Below are 23,606 nucleotides of genomic sequence, written 5' to 3'. Positions count from 1 at the left end.
GGGAGGGTTAGGGAGGAGGAGGGGGGAAGGGAGAAAAATCTGTATTTGTAAAACTTTTTCAATAAAAAAAAAAAGAAGAAGAAGTGAGGAAGGGCTAGGAAAAAGAAAAACAAAGTGTTGACTTCCGACTCCCTTTGTTGCAGTAAAATAAAATATTAACATCAAACCACAACTTTTTGCTTTCCCATAGTAATGTAAACTAGCCATTTCTATAAATGCACATCAGTCTAATCGGTAAAACCCAAAATCAAAGCTTCATTTTTTTCTACCTCAAGCACAAAATTCAGAAGCGGTCTCCATGTGGCAATAGTCTTTTCTTTAATCAAAACAGTCAATTTAGCCATTTCTGCCAACTCCATCAGCTTCTGTAGCCATTCATCCATGGTGGGAATCAAAATGTCCTTCCATTTTTGTGCATACAGTAGTCTTGCTGCTGTCAATTTATATAAGATCAAAGTTCTGTATTTTTTCTCCAAATCTTTTTCCATTATACCCAAAAGAAGTTTCTGGTTTAATCTTTATTTTCGTTTTAAGAATTTTCTGTATTAAAATATGAATCTTACTCCAAAATTTCTTTGCTTTAACACATATCCACTATAAATGATAAAAAGTACCTTCTTTACTTTTACATTTCCTTTTGAACCAATGTTGAAGTCACATTGATCATTTCAGTAGTAGAAAATTTGGGACTATGATCTGAGTCCAAAAGCATCCTTCCATTAGGATTTTCATTGAGACTGACATTTGCAAAGCAGATAGTTTCCCATATATTTCTGCCATAATATTTAAGATATTACCGTAACAGTATTGGGGGAAAGTCTGCATTCAGTAGAGATAATGTTGCTTAGGAAAATTAACACATTTTAAGTTACAGAATAAGCTTTAAGTTCAAAGATATTATAGTTGCCTAATTATAGTGGCCAGATGTTACTTAAAACCCAAATAATAGGTTAATTTATTAGTGGAAAAAGTAGATCCAATCTTCAGCAATATGAATTAGTTTAGATTTGCAAAGAACACCTGGGATCCCTCTCTAACTATGATTTTTGTTACTGTACCAGGGAGCCAATGTGAATTTTAGAACAACAGATTGTGTATCGCCTCTCCATGAAGCTTGCTTAGGAGGACATGCTGCATGTGTCAGTGTCTTATTAAAACATGGGGCCAATGTAAGTACTCAAAAATCTAGAGTTATATAGTGCATGCAAGAAAGAGAAATAATTTGCTAGAGACTGACTTGGTAGCTTCGCTACTGAATGTAAACTGCCATTGATTTTCTTGTACAATTTTTCAACAAAGTAACCCAACTAATATTGGGGAAAAATAATCTGATTCCTAATATTATTATTCCTAATAAACCCAAATCAGCATTAATGTGCTAGAAGTGTTTTTGCTATCTGTTGCTACTAATTAACAGTATCTTCCTTTTGTGAAGAAAGGTGAACAAGGGGATTAAAATGTTCTTGACAGAAATGTCCTCTCATTTTAGCTATGTTGGAACAAGGTGAGAAATGTACTTTCTGCCAATGCTCAGAAACTCTCATTTATATCCACACAAACAAACCCACCTATTCTGGGCTGACAATGTTTAAAAGAGCCCAGATCCTATCTTGTCTTCAATCCAAATAGTGGCATATATTCCTTTTTTTGTATTAAAATATATTTATGGAGCTACTATGATAATAAAATGTCATTGCAAAACACTTTTTCTATAGCATTTTATAAAATTTTTCAACATGTTTTACAAATAAAACATTACAGTACCAGGTTTTTCCCTTTAGGTAAATGCCACTACTATTGACTGGAACACACCCCTGTTCAATGCTTGTGTCAGTGGTAGCGTTGACTGCTTGAACCTGTTACTGCAACACAGAGCCAGCCCTCATCCAGTTTGTGACCTGGCATCCCCCATCCATGAAGCTGCTAAAAGAGGTAAATTTGTCAGCGTATGTACCTATATACCAGGGTAACAATAGGGGTACAACTTTGTGAAATGATATATTTGTTGTTTCATTCCACACAAATTCTATACAAATCCACAAATTTTGTCTGTTTGTTATATGAATATTGTATAATGAAATGTTAGCTATCTGTTGTTTGGACTATAAAACAAATATCTAGGTGTGTTACAAATAATAATATCAGGGCTGGAGAATCTGTGGTCCCTCAAATGGAACAGAGTAGCTATTCCCAGCAGCCTCAACCTCAAGAGCAATGCTGAAGAACATGGAACATTGCAGTTCATCTGGAAAGCCCATCACTTCCTCATCCTTCAGTCATAGCATTAGAATTTCCTCTTTGGTCAGATCATTTTGACATCACTTCCATCTTAATATCTCCACCTATCACAGCTTTGAAATGTTGAAAAATATAAAGCTAAAATTAGTGCTCTGTCTTTAGCTGCTGCAAATCCCTTAGCAAACAAAATTTCTATATTTTCACTCTACACAAAACAAAGGGAAAAACAAACTCAGCAGTAGTCTGGCCTTTTGCAGGCTGGCTCATCCAGTGTTGAAGAAAAGGGGAAAAGGAGACAAAATTATTTAACCTGCCTGTTTATCTGAGCTACAGAAGAGGATTTGAAATTGCTCTATAGGATCTCTGTTCTTTATTGAATTCTAAAACTTGCTGTTGAGCTGGAAATAAATATTCTCTGTTTCCTAACCCTGTTGACTTTGCACTGTTGACTCCAGATGGGGCCTGGATCTCTTTCAACTAGCATAAATATTTGTGTGGAAAACTCCTGCTGCTCTTCCCCACCCCCCCAAATATGAACATTAATATTGGTTACAATTGCTCTTTGGGAAGACTATATTTAAATGTTATTATTGCTATACAGATAGACCTCAACTTACGACCACAATTGAGCCCAAAATTTATGTTTCTAAGTGAGAAATTTGTTGAGTTTTGCCTCATTTTATATCTTTTCTTGCCAAATTTGTTAAGTGAATCACTTCAGTTCTTAAATTAGTAACACAGTTTTTTTTTTTTTTTTAATTTGATTTATATGCCGCCCTTCTCTGAAGACTCAGGGCAGCTTACAATGTGCTCAGCAATAGCCTTCATCCTTTTGTATATTCATACAAAGTCAGCTTATTGCCCCCACAAACTGGGTCCTCATTTCACCTACCTTAGAAAGGATGGAAGGCTGAGTCAACCTTGAGCCTTGGCGAGATTCGAACCCTGCAGTAATTGCAGGCAGCTGGTCTTAATAACCAGCTTAATAACAGGGTGCCTTAAACCCCTGTACTACCAAGGCTCTTACAGTTGTTAAGTAAATCTCATTTCCCCATTGTCAGAAGGTTGTAAAAGGGAATCACATGACCCCAGGACATGGCAACAGGAGTGAAATGCTCCCGGTTCGGACCGGATTGCCCGATCCGGTAGCGATGGTGGCGAGTGTTTCGGAGAACCGGTAGCAAAAATTCCTGCGCCCCCACCCCCACCATGCCCAGCTGAGCCGCACGATCATCAGAGGCTTTTTTTTTAAAACTTTTCAAAACATTTTTTCTACAACCTCTTCCGCTGAAAAAATGCTTTTAAAAGTAAAAAAAAAAAAACCTCTGATGATCATGCAGCTCAGCTGGGATCGTCAGAGGCTTTTCAAAGCATTTTTTTTTGCAACCTCGTCGGCCGAAGAGGTTGTAGAAAAAATGCTTTGAAAAGTTTTTTAAAAAAAAGTTGGCCACGCCCACCCAGTCACATTACCTCCCCCCACAAAGCCACGCCCACAGAACCGATAGTAACAAATTTTACATTTCACCCCTGCACTGCAGCCATCATAAATGTGAGTCATTTATCAAGTCGAGGACTACCTGTATGGCCAAACAAGACATGAAATTGCTTTTGGTATGTTGACAAGGATTTCTGGCTCCACAGCCTAGCTGTCTAAATGGGCTTGAATATAAAGCTTGTCTTTGTAGCCACAGTAATATGTTCTGAGTCCAGAGCAAAGTATGTTGATATAAAAACTGCCCTCACAGTCGACCTTACAATTCTTCACCAATGAAGCTGGTCTTTGTTGTTGTCTTATCCTCCCACTGATACTTTCAAGACATTGAAGGGGGGGTCTCCCCTTGGGGGTCTCCTGGCCAGCATTTCATTTCCTTTTTGATGTCACCTGTTGTTGGAAAAAAACAATCCCCAATTGCTTTCCTTAAAGTTCAGGTGGGGCAGATTGAAGGCTCAAACTGTCTTTTTATATAATGTAGGTATTTTGCATTTATTTATAATATTTTGTTCACCTTGGAAATTAAAGGGATTAAGGGACAGGAGAGGAATAGGTTCTGAGAAATGCATAAAGGGAATCTGACCATCAGAAGTAGATTTCTGAGATGCCTTTTCTTCATCCAGTCAAAGCAAGATGTGTCTTATTGCTCAATCTGGAAATCAGGATAGTAATTCCGTCTTCCTACTCCTAATGATTGATGGTTCAAGCCTTGTAATAGGAAATGTAAAAGGAAGAAGCTCATGCTTCTGATACTCTATCCTGAGGCCCTGCAAACCATAGACTTAGTTCTCTCTTGGTTCTCAACTGGAAAACCCTCATGCCTTCACACTGATAGGATTCAATTGGAGGGCAAAACTGTCCCTGCTAAAATGAGATTGCTGCTCAACAAAGCCTGCATTGCTACTCTGATGCTGTTGGAGTTTTGTCCTGTGGTGGTGGTGTGATGGTGGTCACCATTTTTGGCCAGTGGGAGAACTACACATTAACTACCGTTTAGGGGCACTCTTCACTGGTTCAGCCACTTCTGCATAGCCAGATGGCATGGACTGTGAAGGACCTGAATATGAACCCATAACTATAATGGAAGAAGGTTGGTCAGAGAAAGAAATTGGAAAACTTTTGAAGTTTCAGTCATTTGTAAAAACCAGTGAGTCTTTGTTCACCTTTCACATGAAAACAGCTGGGGTCTAGTTTTGGGGCTCAAATTTAATTTTTAATTCCTTTTGATCCTTTGAAGGTCATACCAAATGTGTGGAAACTCTTCTGTCCAATGGAGTCAGTATTGACCATAACATAAAGCATCTTGGAACTCCACTGTATGTCGCTTGTGAGAATCAACAGTTGAAATGTGCCAAAAAATTACTTGAGTCAGGTAATTCACTAAAAGATATATAATATCAACAAATCATTTTTCATGCCTGAAAATGTCTATGGGTAGAGGACAGAGGCATTAATGGGAATAGCTCTGGGAGGTCAGTAGTATTTGTAGATTGTATTTTGATAGAGAGGGAAGGGTATGGTGACTAGGGCAGTACACCACTACAACATTCCTGTGTCTCTCTTCAATTGGTCCACCCAGGCACCTTCCCTCTTAATTTAGTAATATAAGTCATGCTTGAAGAGAAGAAGATGAGCCATATTGGATAAAACTAAAGCCTCAGTTAATTCAACCTTCTTCCATAATGGCTAACCACAGGTACTTAGGGGAAGCTCAGGAGCAGGAAGAATACAGCAAGAGGGAATGCATCTCTCTTACTCATGTTTTTCAGAATACTGCTCTTTGGTATTAGAAGTAATAGTCATGTTCCTAATATTTATTAGCTGTCTTCATCCTTTCATTAATGTGTATAACCTTCTTTTAAAAGACATTTCTATTAGTGACTAACATATCTTGTTTTGTTCCTCATATTGATTTAAAACTACAGTGAACAAATCCACAATGAACTCATGGTGAAGTAGCAGATTCCTATAAGGTTATCAAGAAGCTTAACCAAATATAATTGCCAAAACACAGTGGCTTCTAGTTCTTTTGATTTCGTCAGTTTGGCTGGGAACCCTGACAAGATATATGTCTGGAGGCCGTGCAGATCTGGATGGGGAGGAACAGGCTCAGGCTCAACCCATCCAAGACCGAGTGGCTGTGGTTTCCGACGTCCCGATATAGTCAGTTGACGCCATTGCTGACTATTGGGGGTGAATCGCTGGCCCCCACGGAGAGGGCTCGCAACTTGGGCATCCTCCTGGATTCACGGCTGTCTTTAGAAGAGCACTTGACGGCTGTGAACGGGAGGATTTTTCATCAGGTTCACCTGATTCGCCAGTTGCATCCCTTTCTGGATCGGGACTCCCTACACACAGTCACTCATGCCCTCGTCACCTCCCGCCTGGACTATTGTAACGCTCTCTACATGGGGCTCCCCTTGAGGAGCACCCGGAGGCTCCAACTGGCGCAGAGTACGGCCGCACGGGTATTTATGGGAGCAACATGGTGCTCCCGTGTGACACCTCTCCTGGGCGAGCTGCACTGGCTCCCGGTGGTCTTCCGGGTGCACTTCAAGGTTTTGGTTACCACCTTTAGAGCACTCCATGGCTTAGGACCTGGTTATTTACGGGACCGCCTACTACCACAAACAGCCTCCCACCAGCCGGTACGCTCCCATAGAGAGGGGCTCCTCCAGGTGCCGTCAGCCAAGCAGTTTTGACTGGCGGCCCCCAGGGGGAGGGCCTTCTCTGTGGGGGCACCCACTATCTGGAACGAGCTCCCCCCGGAGATACGGAGGATCCCGGATCTGCGCACTTTCCGCCATGCTCTTAAGACCCTCCTATTCCAGCAAGGCAGCCTGGCCTAATTTTCTCCCCTTTTTAAAAATTTTTAAATTGAAATTTTAATTTGTTTTAAATTATTGGGATTTTTAATTGTCTTGGGCTAAATTATTTAATTTGGTTTTAATTGTGTTTCTAACTTTTGTATTTATGTATTTTATTCTGTGCCTGTTCACTGCCCTGAGTCCTTCGGGAGTAGGGCGGTATATAAATTTAATAAAACAAAACATAAACAAACAAACATATTCCTGCACAGTAATGAATTTTCCTCTGTAGATTTATTTACAAAAAACTATATGCCGCCTACTCAGTAGATTATATAAATTAGGGGTGTCAAACTGACAGGCTGTGAGCTGGATGCGTCACATGCAGGCCATGTCCACCCCAGCTCTGCAAAGGGAAAACGTCATGTGATGGCAACGTGACGCAAGTTTGACACCCATGGTATAAACCAGTGATGGCTAACCTTTTTGCCATTGAGTGCCAAAAGCGGGGGGAGTGCGGGGGGGTCATGCATGTGCATGTCCACACCCATAATTCTATGTGCCCCACTCCCTGTGCATGTGCGCACAACACCCCACGGTCCCTCCGCTTTTGGTGGGCCAGGTAGACCCCCTTTTTGCCCTCCCCAGGCTCCAGAGGCTTTCTAGGAGCCTGGGGAGGGCAAAAATGGCCTTTCCCAGTCTCCGGAGGCCTTCCAGAGGCTGGAAATGGCCTGTTTCCCATGGCGGGCACAGAAGGCCCGAAATTAGCTGGCCGGCACGTGCATGTGACCTGGAGCTGAGCTAGGGCAATGCTCGCGTGCCCACAGATATGGCTCCACATGCCACAGGTGGCACGCATGCCATAGTTTCACCATCACAGGTATAAACCATATCTTCTCAGGGCCTTTTCTTCAGCAATTGTGTCAGGATTGAAGAATTTGGTTAGTTAATTTTTCATTGCAACTTTTCCTGAAAACCTCAGCCTGAGGGAACACATGCATTGTAAACCAATTTGGAATTATTTAAAAATGAATAAACTGTCACAGTTTCCTGCAAAAAAACCTCACTTTGCTGTTTTGCATTAAGAATACTGAGCATTCTTAATGTCCTATTTCAGATCAGTACAATTGATACATTACTTTGGCAGTAAACCTCAGCATTTAAACAGTTTAAAGCTATTTCAAATTAAGAAATGATTATTTAGGAGGCTTTATGCTCTTTGGCAATCTATAAACTGGAAATTATTCAGATGGATCTGACATAGCAAAAGAAAGAAATTAAGTTACTGTTTGTTTAATAGTTCTATCTCATTTGTTTTAGGTGCAAGTGCAAATAGCGGAAAAGGCCTGGATTCTCCTCTCCATATAGCTGCTCAAACCTCCAATGTCGACATGGTCCATTTGCTCATTGACTTTGGAGCAAATACTAGGGCTGTTAATGCAGAAGGCAAAAAGCCAATAGAGCTGGTTCCAGCCAACAGTGCACTAATGCAGATATTTCTGCAGAGAGAAGGTGCCCATTAACCTTTGTTTCTTTCACACACAGAGTACATTATGTAAAGAACCTGAGGCATGCTTTGAATGGACATATCTGTATCATATTGTTAACTCTTATCAATATGCCAGAATGTGCTCTTATCACATACAATATTGCTAATATTTCCTCTAACTTGCGACCACTAATGCCATAATGTGGGTGCAACCTTATAATAGTCAAAGGGAATGCACGTGCAGATAGATCCAATTACTTCTTGTGAGACATAGATTTCAGACAAAAGGAAGAATGGATTTTTTCCAAAGCTGAAGTTTCAGTTTTGATATTGTTACAATCATAGTTCACATTGTAGATTTTTATAAACATATCGAGTTCAACAGGAAAATGCAAAAAAGAAGGAAAACTTTGTAGCTAGAATGTGTATGTGTTACACATTTTGCTGGATATATCTTCAGCAGGAAACTGGTTCATAATATATTTCTAGCTAGAATACCTTTATTCTCAGTAAATGTGTACCCATGCATGATTGTACACATTATTATACTGTGTACAAAACCAAGACACAAAGTGACCCAAGATTTGTAAAAAATTTGTTCTGCTATAGTAAATTGTTTTGACTGGTACTGTGACAGGATTGTTTAATTCCAAATTAAAACAAAAATTATTATATGGTACTGTTGGAAGAAATTTCCCTGGTTTGTTCCCAGCTGGGAAGCAGTCACTGATGCTGAGAAGAAATAGATGTGGAAGCAGCTGCCAGAAAAGGGATCCTTTAATTCACGAAGGCAAGAAAAGTAGTGAACACAGCTCAAGCATTCCTGGCTTGCAAGCAGACTTGGAAGTGTGACTCTGAGCCCTTTATTTTTAATTCCCCTTTGAAGCTCCTGCAGCTTGATGGTTTATTTGTGTGCCTCTAGTTAAAGTTAAAGTGATTGCCCTGGATCCCATCTTCCTTCCTTAATGGGTTAATCCTGTTCCTGGGGCTTTATCTTTCCTATCCTGGGGGTTAATTCTGCCAGGAAAGATGAAAAGGGGAGTTCCAGGTGAGTTATTTTTAATCTGATTCCCTTTATCTTAATGCCTCTATTTAGCTCTGTTAGCAGGGCTGCTCTTATGTTTTTCTTTCAGCTGGTGCTTCTTGGTTTTCTTAAAGAGGGAAGGGCTGGCTTGAGTCTCTTGGCACTGTTTTCTGAGGTTTCTGGTGCTATGAGGTTCTTGGCACTGTCCCCCTAGGGTACACTTCCCACAATATCTTCTGCAATCTGTATGGTACTATATTGCTGTGACTGCTTTAAAGGTTACATGAATCTCACCATTGACACAGATTTAAAAGCTTGATTAGTTATCTATTTTAAACTGCTTTTTGTGACTGATTAACTTTAATCTTCAACAGTTATCCTAGATTAGGATAAACAAACTAACAATAATTAAGTATGTTATAGTTTGGAATGTTCCGCTTCTTATAGCCAGTTGAGAAGTAAATGTTTTCTTTAATTATTGTTATTCTGGATTGCAAGGAACTAAAACTAGTTTGAATTCTTTAGAAAACAGATTTTAAGATTATTCTTGTGTGTTTTGTTTTTTTTGGCATTTTTTCTTTAGGGCCATTCTCCTTGATGCAGTTATGTCGCCTGTGCCTCCGGAGTTACTTGGGAGTCAAAAAGAAAAAGAGAATTAGTGAACTTATGTTACCAGATGAGCTAAAGAAGTTTCTTTTATATGTATAAAAAGTGTTATATTCCTTGCTGATACATACTGTGCAAGTTTTACTTCCTAGCAAAATTGTTTGTACAATTTACATTCCAAATATTTGATCAGGATTTTCAATAGGGCTAGTTTGTTTACCCCTGCATATTTTAATTGTTAGTTCCTATTTGGACATTAACTAAATTTAAGAACTAAATTAAAAAGAAGTAAAGATCTTGTAGCAGAATTTCAATTCCATATAGCTGATTATCTGAGGTGTGTTATAAATGCTTCTCTCGTAAATAGAAGATGCCAAGCATATACAATATTGTGTTCTGTTATTATTAACAATTTTCTGTGATATGGTCCCACAACTAATCAACAAAGTATTATTGTTGTTATTATCATTAACAGTTTTCAGGAAATTACATTGTTTAACAAAGACTGGCAGTGTGATGTTTGTAAGAACTGGTATGGGCACAAACACTTTCCATGGCATGTTTGGATTTCTTGACTAATTAAAATACATAAAAAGGGAAAGTTAGGTAAGTTTCATTGAGTTTGGGTCAACAACAACAAAAATTTATTATTACAGTCTTAGACCAGAAACCAGAACAAATAAAAGCTCTCAGTATATATACACTTAAAAATTCTAATATAAAATAATAAATAACAACTGAAATCTATAATAAAATACAGTGTCAATTATACATATGATTGCAACTATATGATAGTTGCAATCCCTTAACTGTGTGGCCTGTTGTAGATTCAACGCTAAACGGAAAATGACTAAGCAGCGCAAAGGGTTTGCCACAATTGTTATATAACATCGCTATGGTGGAGAAGACACATCTTTGTGATGAATCCCCAGTGCTGCTGCGCAGAATCTAGCCACCTGGGCTGTAGTTATGGACTGTTCATCCTTAAGCAACCACTGAAGATAGGTAGTGTTGGAATGGCCAAGATACCTAGCAGTTTTGGCAGAATATGTTTTTTCCTAATTTCCGTATAAAAGGAACATCTAAGGAGCATGTGTCCCACAGTCTCCACTCTCCTGAGCCACAGGGACAGAGTCTTTCCGTGAACAATATCCTTTTATACTTGCCATATAGGATGGCCGATGGAAGCGCATGGCACCGTGTGAGTGCAAATGCTTTCCCATAGTTTGCTGACTCCAACTGACTAAGATAGCTGGCAGGAAGAACAACACATCTAATGACATCTGGAGCGAGAAACAGCGGAGGTTTCCCTAAGTCCGCCTGCCTCTCGATGTCCTCCACCCTTTGTCGCAAGGTTTGTCTTGCTAGATCCTAGTCCATCTTGAGTATTAAAGCTGGGGAGAAGCTTAGTTTGGCAAGGATGGACTCCTCAGCCTTGATCCATGGTGAAGAGAATTTGTCTTGGAGAATTAATGGAGCAAGACCTTGCGAAAAGAAGTTAAGCTTTAGCCAGAGATTTAAGAACGCTATACAGATTCTTGCTTTGACTTTTGTCAATCCTGTTTCCAGGCACAGAAGTACATTTGAGACACAACGTGGCATCTGGAGAATTGATCTAATGAATTTTGATTGAACTATTTCTAATGATGCAAAACATGAAGCTGATGGTCCGAGCAAGGTCCATAAAGAAGTTGTGCTAGTGACTTGGCCAGAAAAAGCTTAATTGCAGCAGGGACATAATATCTTCCCTTTGTGCGTAAAAATTTAAGAATGATGCTCGCTGATCTTTGGCCCAAGGCAGCTGCATATTCTCCATGTGTTTTTCTTGAATGATTGGCCTGAATGACCACCTCCAGGTATTTGAAGGTGGTTACCTGCACTATTTTGTGGCCATTTAGGTACCATGAATAAAGTTTTGGCCTTTTTGCAGAGGCCATGATCTTTGTTTTCTCATAATTTATATCCAGTTTATTGTAATTACAGTACTGGAGAAGGGCTCACAAGGCTCTTTTAAAGCCTACTGGTGTCCTGGAGAGGATCACAGCGTCATCTGCATAGAGCAGGAGGGCGATGCTTTGGTCACCTATTTTTGGGAGATTATTTGGTTTGCTTAGCCATTTTACCATGTCGTTTATGTAAAAGGTGAAAAGCAGGGGGCCCAAAATGCACCCCTGTTTAACCCCCTTTTGAGTTTTAACTGACTTTGAGAGGGACCCTTGCATACTACACCTCACCTTGAGGGATGTTTTAGTATGTAGGGCACATAATAGATGAAGAAGCCTGTGGTCAATTGAGGCAGTTTCCAGCTTCTCCCATAGTTTAGTCCTGGTAACCGTATCAAAGGCTGCCTTGAGATCTACAGTTGCAAGAAAAAGTATGTGAACCCCTTGGGATTACGAGGAGTTTTGCATGAATTGGTCATAAAATGTGCTCTGAACTTCATCTAAGTCACAACAATAGAAAAACACAGTCTGCTTAAAATAATACTACACAAACATTAAATGTTGCCATGGTTTAATTGAACATAACATGTAAACATTCACAGTGCAGGGAGGAAAAAGTATGTGAACCTTTGGACTTAATAACTGGTTGACCCTCCTTTGGCAGCAATAACCTCAACCAAACGTTTCCTGTAGTTGCAGATCAGACCTGCACAACGATCTGGAGTAATTTTGGACCACTCCTCTTCACAAAACTGTTTCAGTGTAGCAATATTCTTGGGACGTCTGGTGTGAATCACTCTCTTAAGGTCATGCCACAGCATTTCAATCGGGTTGAGGTCAGGACTCTGACTGGGCCACTCCAGAAAGCATATTCTGTGCTGTTGAAACCATTTTTTTGTTGAATTACTTGTATGCTTTGGGTCATTGTCCTGTTGCATCACCCATCCTCTGCGGAGCTTCAGTTGGCGGACAGATGGTCGTACGTTTTCCTGCAAAATGTCTTGATAAACTCTGGAATTCATTTCCCCATCAATGACAACAATCCGTCCAGGCCCTGAGGCAGCAAAGCAGCCCCAAACCATGATGCTCCCTCCGCCATGTTTTACAGTGGGGATGAGGTTTTAATGTTGGTGTGCTGTGCCTTTTTTTCTCCACACATAATGTTGTGTGTTCTTCCCAGACAACTCAATGTTGGTTTCATCTGTCCACAGTATATTTTGCCAGTAGTGCTGTGGAACATCCAGGTGCTCTTTTGCAAACTTCAAACGTGCTGCAATATTTTTTTTGGACAGCAATGGCTTCCTCCATGGTGTCCTCCCATGTACTCCATTCTTGTTTAATGTTTTCTTTATTGTAGATGTGTCAACAAAAATGTTAGCATGTGCCAGAGATTTCTGTAGGTCTTTAGCTGACACTCTAGGATTCTTCTTTACCTCATGAAGCATTCTGCGCTGTGCTCTTGCAGTCATTTTTACAGGACGACCACGCCTAGGGAGAGTAGCAACAGTGCTAAACTTTCTCCATTTGTAGACAGTCTGTCTTACCGTGGACACATGAACATCAAGGCTTTTGGAGATACTTTTGTACACATACTTTTTCTTTCAACTGTATAAAACTGGCGTATAATGATACAGGTCTATTTGATATGTATTTTTCAATCAGATGATGATGAACTAAGCAATGATATGTGGTGCCTCTCCCCTCTCTAAACCCGGCTTGTTCTTCAGCGATCAAATTCTCAAGATCCAGACACTCCTTTAGTTTATCTTGGAGGTGTTTGGAATAAAGTTTGCTGATTATGTTTAGCAGATTTATTGGTCTGTAATTGGCAGGGTCATCTCTCTTTCCCTTTTTAAAAATTGGGACAACAATTGCCAAGCCCCAATCTTCTGGGACATAGCCAGTGGAGTCGATATAAGTGAATAGCGCTGCCAGAACTGGTATCCACCACTCCAAATTGTTCTTTAGTAATTCAGTGATAATGAAGTCAGCTCCTGGGGCCTTCCCAGTCCTGAGTTGGCCAATGAGCGATTTGATTTCGGACTCTGAAATCAGGGGCCATTCAGGTAAGTCCTTCATTGTATACCTTACACTCTCGCTGGAGGGGTCTTCATACATTCTCCGAAAGTGAAGATTCCAGGTTGTAGGAGGTATATGAACATCTAATGGGGTATGAATTCTATCAGAATGACTAGCTATTAGACGCCAGAATAAAGAATTTTTTTTTGCTTTGCTGCCACAATAAGTTGTTCCCAGGAGGACCTTGTGTCGTCTCTTCTTAAGAGCAATCAGTTGCTTATATTGTTTTTTGAGAGTAATAAGATGTTTAAGACTTATTTTATTACCATTCCTAGTCTCGCTTTTGTACAACTTATAAACCAAGGTTAGAGCTTTCTTGGCTTCTATACAATCCTTGTCAAACCATGGTTTGGAGGCGATACAGGGCCTCTTAGCTGATAGGTTCCAGTCATGTACTACCGTGTTTTCCCAAAAATAAGACCCTGTCTTATATTTTTGTGAACCCTGAAATAAGCACTTGGCCTTATTGCCATGCACTCAAATGCCCAATTGAACTAATTATCAGGGGATGTCTTATTTTGGGGAAAACAGGGTAGTAATGGTTGTAACTTATGAACTATGTTTATATAGTTCTAGTAAATCTTGGGAGGGGTTGGCTGTAAAAAAGACTGGGTCATTGACCTGTAATTAAAAAAAATGAAAAGAAATTTAGTATGCTATAAGATAACAGACTATAGCATCATCTTTGTTCATAAGAAAGCTTTACGCAGACATTTTTAGAAAATAATGTCTAGCGCAATTCTTTATTTAAAATTATTCCCATCCACTCATTATAGAATTACAAAAATAAATATGGATGGGCCAGAGCAGTTGGGAAAACTAAAGATGGTTGCTTCAAAGGATTTCATTGGTTTACCATGTGGTAAATGGGTGTTTTATGTCCACATAAGCCATTTTAAAGAACACATGAAATATGTTCTGTAGAAGCAGATATCCAATCAGACTCTTATAAAAGTAACTGCTAGAACATGGACCAGTAGAATTCTGTCAATCTCTTATTGAGTTTTTGAGAGAATTCTTGAGGAAAATATAATGAAATAACTATAAACTGCAATCCAGAGCTCAAAAAACTTTGTTCTTCTGCATTAAAAAAAATCAATTACTTTTTTTCCCCTTTTACATCAAAACAGAAAAGATTACTTAGACTCAATCAAGTACTGGGAATGAATGCTGCCTGCTGGTGTTCTGAATCTCATACTGTTTATTTCAAGGGTGCCACAGATAATGGGGTTAAAAGATGGGTGGATTCAGAGGGGTTGGGTTTAAGGTACAATTGGAATTATTAGCAAATTGAACAGAAAATGGAGCGGTAGTCAAACAAGGCAATTTATATATCAAATTGCCAAGATGTTAAACCATGTGAAAAGATGTTGCTGTCAGACCTAATGACTGAAGTGTTAGAAAACTTCAGGTGCAAGTCTTTTATGTTCTATGAACTACAAGGGTATCAAGAATAGGTCTTATAAATGTGAGGCAAATTAAGGAGTTTTCTGAACATTCAGGATTTTCTGCAAAGAGAGGTAGGGATGGTTAATAAAGTTTATTCTACAGTTATTTCACATTCTGCATGCAGAGATTGTGATTTTGAAATGCTCAACAAAATATTTCATGATGCATATGTCCTAATATGCATTATTATTATGCATATTATGACACAATAGATATCTGAAATAAGGCAGATATCTGAAATAACAATTTCTCAGGAGCAACTGATAAGGAGGTCTGCTTAAAGGCATACACACAAAATTGTGTGTTGTCTGTAATTGGTTGGCCTTAGTGTAATGGGTGAGAGAATCTCTCATATTTTGTTACTACCAGTTCTGTGGGCATGGCTTGGTGGGGAGTAATGTGACTGGGTGGGCGTGGCCAACTTTTTTTTTTTACTTTTAAAACCATTTTTTCTACAACCTCTTCAGCCAAAGAGGTTGTAAAAAAATGCTTTTAAAAGTCTCTGACGATCCCAGCTGAGTTTCCTGATCATCAGAGGCTTTTGTTTTCTTTTAAAAGCCTCTGACTATCCCAGCTGAGTTGCCTGATCACCAGAGGCTTTTCTCTCTTTTAAAAGCCTCTGACGATCCCAGCTGAATTGCCTGATCGGCAGAGGCTTTTTTTTCTTTTAAAAATATTTTTTCTACAACCTCTTCGGCCAAAAAAATGCTTTTAAAAGCCTCTGACAATCCCAGGTGAGCCGTGCGATCACCAGAGGCTTTTTTTTTTTACTTTTAAAAGCATTTTTTCTACAACCTCTTCAGCCAAAAAAATGCTGTTAATTTTTTTTTTTAAAAAAGCCTCTAATGATTGCATGGCTCAGCTGGGCATGGGGGATGCAGGGATGTTTGCTACCGGTTCTCCGAACCACCCACTTTCATTGCTACCGGATTGTTTGTTTCAATAAATTTATATTTTTGCCTACTTCATAACTGTAATTTTGGGCAGCTAAGATGCTTGTGAAATCTTTTAGCTCTATTATGAATTAAAATCCTACTTTCTACATGCATTTACTGAAAAATATTCCAAATTATAACCACAAGATGGCAATCTTCCACCAGCTTTGCTGCAGACTCAATCTATGTGTCCAGTAATATTGCACTCAGATTAAATAAAATGCTTTCAGAAGTGATAATGTAAACTTTTCTGCTTTGGTGATCAGCAGACTTCTCAGAGTTCAAGTACAAGTGGAAAAATACCAGTGAAAGTGAAAGCTTGTTCAACAGAGAAAACTCTTCCAAAGTATACTAGTATCAGACTCAAGTTATGTCTACTCAGAAAAAAAATTCTACTGAATTCAGTGGATTTAAACTCTAATGAACAGGCAAAGAACTGGAAAATGAAGACTGGAGTTTGATACCTTAATTTAACTAACCAGTGATAAAAACATGCTTTTTAAATCAAGAATACTGCAATTCTATCCTTAGTTTTATATTCTTAAAATGTAGAGCATACCATTACAGATGACTTTTCACAGGACACAGACACATTAAAATATCTAGTGTAGCTAGAGCAGTAGTGGGATTCTACCGGTTCGCACCAGTTTGGTAGAACCGGTTGTTAAGTAGTTAAATAGTTAAGCAGTTCGGAGAACCGGTTGTTAAAAGAAATCTCCTTGTGTTTTTTTCCACTTCACAGGGTTAATCCTATAAGGAATTACAACATTTGGTGTTGTTTCCTAGCCTAATCTTTATTGCCCTGCTTACAGAAACTGCCTCTCCGGTAGTATGCCTAGACTTACTGTCACTTCCTGTTCCAGAGGTTCTGGGAGGTTTTTTTTTTTTGCTTGACTTTCTTAAAGGGGAAGGGTTGTTTTATGCTTTTTACACTGCTGTTGGGAGGAAATACTCCCCTGTTGGAGTTCTTCCAGCCAGGGTGCAATGATCAGCACTTTGAAGAAATAATTGAATAACGAAGCAGAAACTTTTAATGCAAGGAACCAAGATGAGTGACATTCAGCAAGGCTTCTTGGCTAGCTAGAAAGATTGACATTCAAATGTGAGTTTACATACCCTTTCTGACTTTTGTCTAAAACTGGCTTTTGGTGAAGTTTAATTCTGTGCTTGGTGATGTTTAATCCTGTGTTTAGTGATGGGATAATTTTCCCTATTCAGCTTTGTTTGGAAGGAAAAATGTTAATCTCTGTTCCTGAAAAGAAGCAGCTTTGGAAATCTGACTAGTTCTGTATCTATTTGTTCTGGTAATTGGTTTAACAAGCAACAGATACTCTGTTTGCTCCTTTGCTTCATTCTGGAGAGTTTAAATGACCTCTCTGCTAAAGGGTTTCACTTTATGAGCAAGAGTTGGCTGCTGATAGTTATCATTGCATTTTAACTATTTTAATTCCTCGAGGTGCTCTTGCACCTTCCCTGATATGTAACTCCAGTTTGCAGGTATTTCTAATCTAATGATTGATATTTAGGGCAGCTTTTTGCAAGCAAAGAAGCTTTTTGTATTTTTGTACAGGTAATCCTTGACTTACAACAGTTATAATGGCACTGGAAAAAGTGACTTATGACCGTTTTTCACACTTATGACCATTGCAGCAGACTGTCATTAGGGCAAAAAAGCGATGCCACATGACCACCTGGCCACGCCCACCCAGTCACATGAAGCACCGCAGTTGTGAAATGAGTGACACGGTTGTTAAGAATGCTGCAACAGACATAAATGATGACCAGTCATAAGTGCGAGGACCAGTAAAAAGTGCGAGGACCTTCAGAAATCACTTTTTTCAGCCCTCTGGGTAGTCCCTTTGTGCATATGGACTACTCAGAGGGGTGAAAAAGTTACTTTTGACTGGTCCTCGCGCTTTTGACCAGTCCTCGCACTTACGACTGTCCTCACATTTTACGTTTTTTGCCCTATCTTGTCACCATGATGAAGAGAAGCAGTTGTGAAATGAGTGACACCATTGTTAAGAATGCTACAATGGGCATAAATGATGACCAGTCATAAGTGCGAGGAATGGTCAAAAGTGCGAGGAACTGTCAGAAATCACTTTTTTCAGCTGTTTGGGTAGCCCCTATCTGCATATGGACAACCCAGAGGGCTGAAAAAGTTATTTTTGACCGGTCCTCGCACTTTTGACCAGTCCTCGCACTTATGATTGTCCTCACATTTTACGTTTTTTGCCCTATCTTGTCACCATGGTGAAGAGAAGCAGTTGTGAAATGAGTGGCATGGTTGTTAAGAATGCTGCAACAGGCATAAATGTGAGGATGGTCATAAGTGTGAGGACCAGTCAAAAGTGTGAGTACCGGTCAGAAATGACTTTTTTCAGCCCGCTGAGTAGTCCCTATACACATAGCCATGGCCACCCAGTCACATGATCAGCTAGCCACGCCCACCCGGTCACATGGCCTCCAAGCCATGCCCACCCAAATAAGCCACGCCCATAGAACCGATTGTTAAAAAAATTGAATCCCACCACTGAGCTAGAGGCAAACCTAGCAGAGAGGGAGAGGAACACAATTAACCAGAATGGGTAGGTGGGAAAGACACCAATAACAGAAAAATTATATCAAGAAAATATAAGAATATTGCTGAACATGCTGAAATCAATTTTCTTCAAGTTTATATTCCTTTTTGTTATCTATAGTCATTACTGCCAGCAGCTAACATTTTACATCATTTCACAGAATAATATAGATTAGTTGATTTTCTGAATGGTTACATCACTATCCACTGCCATATGTACAATACACTTGACATCTATACACGGGCTTTGATTTTATTACCAAATGAAAACTAGCTTAATTGTTTACATAATTGGCTTGGAATAAATAACATTGGTTAAATGGCACATACAGTATACCTTGCATCAAGACTGTTTTGCTACCTACACAAAAATGCCGGAAGCTTTCCTTGTTGCTATGTTTATTTTATTCAAATATCTGCCTTGAGATGGGTGCACTGTACAGGTAATTTTGATTATTCTGATCTTTGGTTATAAATAAAGATTGTAATTATGATTATATATCTTGGGGTGGGGGATTGTGAGAAAATCCACTGAAAAGGAACAGTAATAGGAATAACAAGAGGATGAAAAAGAAAGCAATCATCTCAAAAGAAAAATGCAAGGCACAGCAAACTTGACTATTTTGGATGAAGGACCAAATAGGATACTATTTATAGATATTTCTGTAGCAAGGCTACATTTTTCAACTGAATTGAAAAATGAGGCTATCAGTGCCTGTCAGCAATGATAACTATCTGTTAGCGATGATAACTACCTGGAATTGCAGACTTGAAACTATACTTCCCGCAGCTAGGAAGAAACAGAGGGCAGCCATCAAGCTCAAGTGATTTCTATTGGCCAGTTTGGGAAATAAGACATTGCTAGTTTTAATGTAACAAAGTCTTTATGTTCTTGTAAGGCCGGGTTAGATGATGGAGAACTTGGGGAAGTGATGTAACTAGATAGAAAAGGGGGGGACCCCTGTCCTCCCAGTTTGGGTAATTCCAAAACTGTAATAACACTTAAATTAAAAAAAAAAGTAGATATTATTGAACATAAAATCCTCATCCCTTTTTGTCTAGCAAGGGTGATCCATTTACATGCCAAGGGTGCTGTTCACATATGGCCAAAATTGAAGCCAATGGGTAAGACTTGGTGCCCAATAATTTGAGCAGGATTTTATAGGTACAATTTATTAATCCATAGTCCTTATTTTCAGTTACTATTTAAAAGATGTGATCACCCATCCTACCCATGTAGATTTAACTGTTGCTGTTCACTATTGCTAAATGTACAATAGCTCATTTCCAATTACTTTTGAATTTAGCAGCTATATTCTCCTTCCAGTGATGAGATTTTAGGTTGATAAACATGGGAATTTTCACTCTAAATGACATAATGAAAGTGACTACATGTTCTAGCATGCATTATCATTAGAAAAGAGTGCACAGTATACTTAAACTGTTTTGTTGTGCTCAATTGCAGAACATGAAACCCAACTATGAACAAGATGCAATCTCCATTCATGCTAAATTCTACGCATGGAATTAAAGACAATGGCTTAACTTTTACATTAAGAAACCTCTCTGTGTCCTTGATGTTATTCATGGACTTAATAAAGCAAGTTAACTTTTTATTGGGATGATGATGCTCAAACATGTGAATATGGGTATGTAGGAAGTTAGCATTCACTCCTCTCCTAGAAGAATGAAATATTCTAGGAAATATTAAAAAGGCAGAATATTATATTTTCCCTAAAGGAGAAACATGTTTCTAAAGACAAACTCAGAGCCTCAGCTCCCTGCCCCTCCCCAGCAGATATTTTGGTGCCAACCTATCTACAAGGCAAAGGCTGGGCCAGCTCATCTACAACACAAAAGACATGGCCCTCAGGAAATGATAGGATTAGCCCTCACTCAAGATCCAAACCAGGACAAAGCCATTAAGGCATAATAGGAATTGCCCAGAGCCCCATCATTATATCATCACCCAGCAAGATTCAACCAAGCATGGGAGTCTGACAACCAATCAGGATACATTTCTTGCCACAGGAACAGGAAGCAAGTTCAAAGCCCAACAGAGAGTATAAATCTCTCCCTCTCTCACCCATGTGCTTTTTTTTGCCCAGGACCTCAAACCACGTGGTCCTGTCCACCATTAAACCATCTTTCCAAGCAGTCTCCATGTTTCCAGTGTCTTTCTTCCTACTTGGAACTGAACCCAGAGGGACATTTCTTCCAACAGGTATTTTCTAGAAAATTGTTCCATTATTTTAAGAGACAATTTCTTTCTTCCACAAGGAGCTACAGAACCTGGAAATGTCCAATGTTCACTTTTTGTGTTTATGTGATAATCAATTTTGAAAGGCAATAATGTTGTTATTCTAAGAAGAGATACCTGCAGAATAACTCCCATTCATCATTTTTACAAACATTGGAATGACATCCATACCATTCATCTATTTCATTTAGATGTAGTATATTGCTTTGGGGAAATTAAATTGCAAGAAGGCTTAAAAGTTATGTGTAGTCTAATCAAAATTCACAGCAACCCTTTTATTTGTATATGAGCAAGATAAAACACACTTCTATAACTCCACTTCTTCTGTGGCTAGTTCATTTTAAGACCATTATAATGAACTCTTGTAAAATGCAGAATGTATAGAAAAATGTAGCAACAATGCTCCCACTATATAAGATCATATTTGAAAAGAAAACAATGATTAAATCAAATCCTTCTGTATTATTTGACATTCTCCTTAACAATAATTGGGCAGCAGAGATGAAATCCTACCAGTTTGGACCAGTTCGGGTGAACCCGTAGTGATGATTGGCATTGATTCGCCAAACCGGTAGCAATCATCCTTGGTGGCCCCGACCCCACCTGCCCGCTCGCCTGCGCAACAGGTGTGCCAGGGCTCCTTGCCTGCCGCCTCCGTGCACTGCACTTGGAAGGGGCCGCCGCTGCTCCACCGCTCTCACCACCCTCCCTCCCCACCTGGCTGCAGATGTCTGCTGCCCTCCTGGAGCACTACCGCAGCGCCACCGTTTGCTTTCTTCCTTCTCCCGCCGCGAAATGAAAACGAACAGCGGCAGTGGTGCTTCGGGAGAGCAGGTGGACGTATTCATTATAGTTTTCAGCTGCAGACATCCGCCTGCCCTCCTGAAGCACCACCGCGGTGAACAAAGCAACCCCATTGTGCCAAGCCTTCTCCTGCAGTCAAATGCACCCAGCCATGTGTGCCCTTTCCTCAAATGGGCTGTTCATGGGGCACTTGGAGAGAGAGAGAGCAAGAGAGCTCTCCAACCTCTGTTTTTGTGTGTGAGAGAGGGAGGGAGGGAGGGAGGGAGCGATCTGAAGCTGAGGCACCCAAACTTCTGGCAGCAGTGGGGGCAGCTTCTGAGCAGCCCTGAGTCAGCCAGCTCCACCTGACCTACTCCCTGAGTCTTGCCATTCTCCTCACACACACCCCCCAAGCAGTGGCAGGCTCTGGGACAACAGGGTTTCAGAATGGGCAGCTCCTGGCTGTAACAGTGAGTGACATGAGTGACGTCAAGTTGGCCATGACCACCAGTCACATGCCCACCAAGCCATGCCCACAGAACCGGTAGCAGAAATTTTTAGATTTTAGCACTGTTGGGCAGGATATTTTTTCAATATGCAGAATTATTTTAATGAAGGCTGAGAAGAAATTAAGGTACTAGCACCTTGCAAATATTAGGCAACTTCGGAGTCTAAATTAATGTAAAACTCTCAATTTTGCCATATACTCAGCTTCCCGGTACTTGAGCAAGCTCTTCAATCCCTTTATGCACAGGTGACTTGCAGGGGGAGGGGCCTTTTTTCCATGGTTAGAAAACTCCCCACAACCAGGACCCCCGATAAGCATTTGCATACCAAGACAACTTAGGAGCACTATCACAGCAGCAGTGTTTTGCTTTCTGCAGGATAAAACTGCTTCAACAGTATAAAAAAAGACATTTGACAATGTACATCAATACATGTGTTTCCGTAGCATTAAATCAGAAAATTGTGTTCCTGAAAGTCAGCGTCATCGCTTCAATTCACTAGAAACAGTGATTCCTCACATCATAAATATGCTAGATGGGAGATAGGATAAATTCTAGTGACAAAAGGTCTATCTGTTTGGAAGAAGCATCTCTCAATTGCAGATATGGAATAAGCATGTTTCTTGAGAAACATGATTTTTGGTAGTTCTGTTATTGAAATACCTCTATAGCAGGAAGGCCAGTCCTGGCATCTCTCTGTGCAGTGTCTCAAGGATATGATCTTCAGAGCTACTCCAATAGATATAGGATTATGGCTTTTCATGTGGCAGAATTTGAAACTTTTTAAATACATGGAGTATGACCTTAATAATGTATTTAAGTAAATTAAAATGTATGCCCTCTTCCTTCTTCAGCCTATTTGTTTTTAGACCATCACCTGTAAAATGCCATCAAGTGCTGATGCTTCAGCTGCAAGGGGGAGTCTGTTTTCAGGTGTTTTGAGAGGAGAACGTTTCCCCCACCCCCGGAAAGTTAAAGCTATGCTGATCACTAGTAACATTTTCAGAAGCTCGGAAGAACACATGACTATTTCAGTAAGATGAATAAGAGAAGAAAGAAGCAAAGCGGGTGGGTTCAGAAGTGGCAACCATAACAGCTGTGGTAACAACAGCAAGGGAATGAGCAGTGCTGTCTTGATATGCAGCTATATTCCTCTGAGAATGAGGCTACATAGGAATTAGGAGAGGGGAGAGGGAGTGGGGAGAGGGGGGGAAGAGAGAGATTGCTTTGTTGAGCAACAAAATTTACAACAACAATTTAAATGTACAATAACATTATAAGCGTAGAGTCTTTAATTTTTCCTAACAATGGTCTCCCTTCCAGGTAATTGCTGGTTCTGGTCTTATGAGTTTCTTGTCATATTGGCTCTGATAAATTAGGTTCAACATAAAATCAACATATTGATTGTATT

General features: G+C 39.7%; 1 protein-coding gene across 1 annotated transcript in view; it reads left to right on the top strand.

Moving 5' to 3' along the window:
• The window catches only part of LOC139316450 (ankyrin repeat and SOCS box protein 9-like), a 34,458-nt gene extending 24,607 nt beyond the window's left edge, over positions 1–9,851 (top strand). The window contains exons 3-7 of the mRNA XM_070943178.1: positions 1,062–1,169; positions 1,782–1,932; positions 4,968–5,102; positions 7,858–8,049; positions 9,634–9,851. Coding sequence (XP_070799279.1) covers positions 1,062–1,169; positions 1,782–1,932; positions 4,968–5,102; positions 7,858–8,049; positions 9,634–9,758 — 711 coding nt within the window. The 3' untranslated portion in view covers positions 9,759–9,851. The remainder of the gene's footprint in view (positions 1–1,061; positions 1,170–1,781; positions 1,933–4,967; positions 5,103–7,857; positions 8,050–9,633) is intronic.
• Positions 9,852–23,606: the final 13,755 nt, after the last annotated feature.

The sequence above is a fragment of the Pituophis catenifer genome, unplaced genomic scaffold (genome assembly GCF_029215685.1).
Source record: "Pituophis catenifer annectens isolate HBS135680 unplaced genomic scaffold, rPitCat1.0.hap2 SCAF_4, whole genome shotgun sequence".
Lineage (NCBI taxonomy): Eukaryota > Metazoa > Chordata > Lepidosauria > Squamata > Colubridae > Pituophis > Pituophis catenifer.
This window is presented reverse-complemented; position numbering and strand designations above follow the sequence as displayed.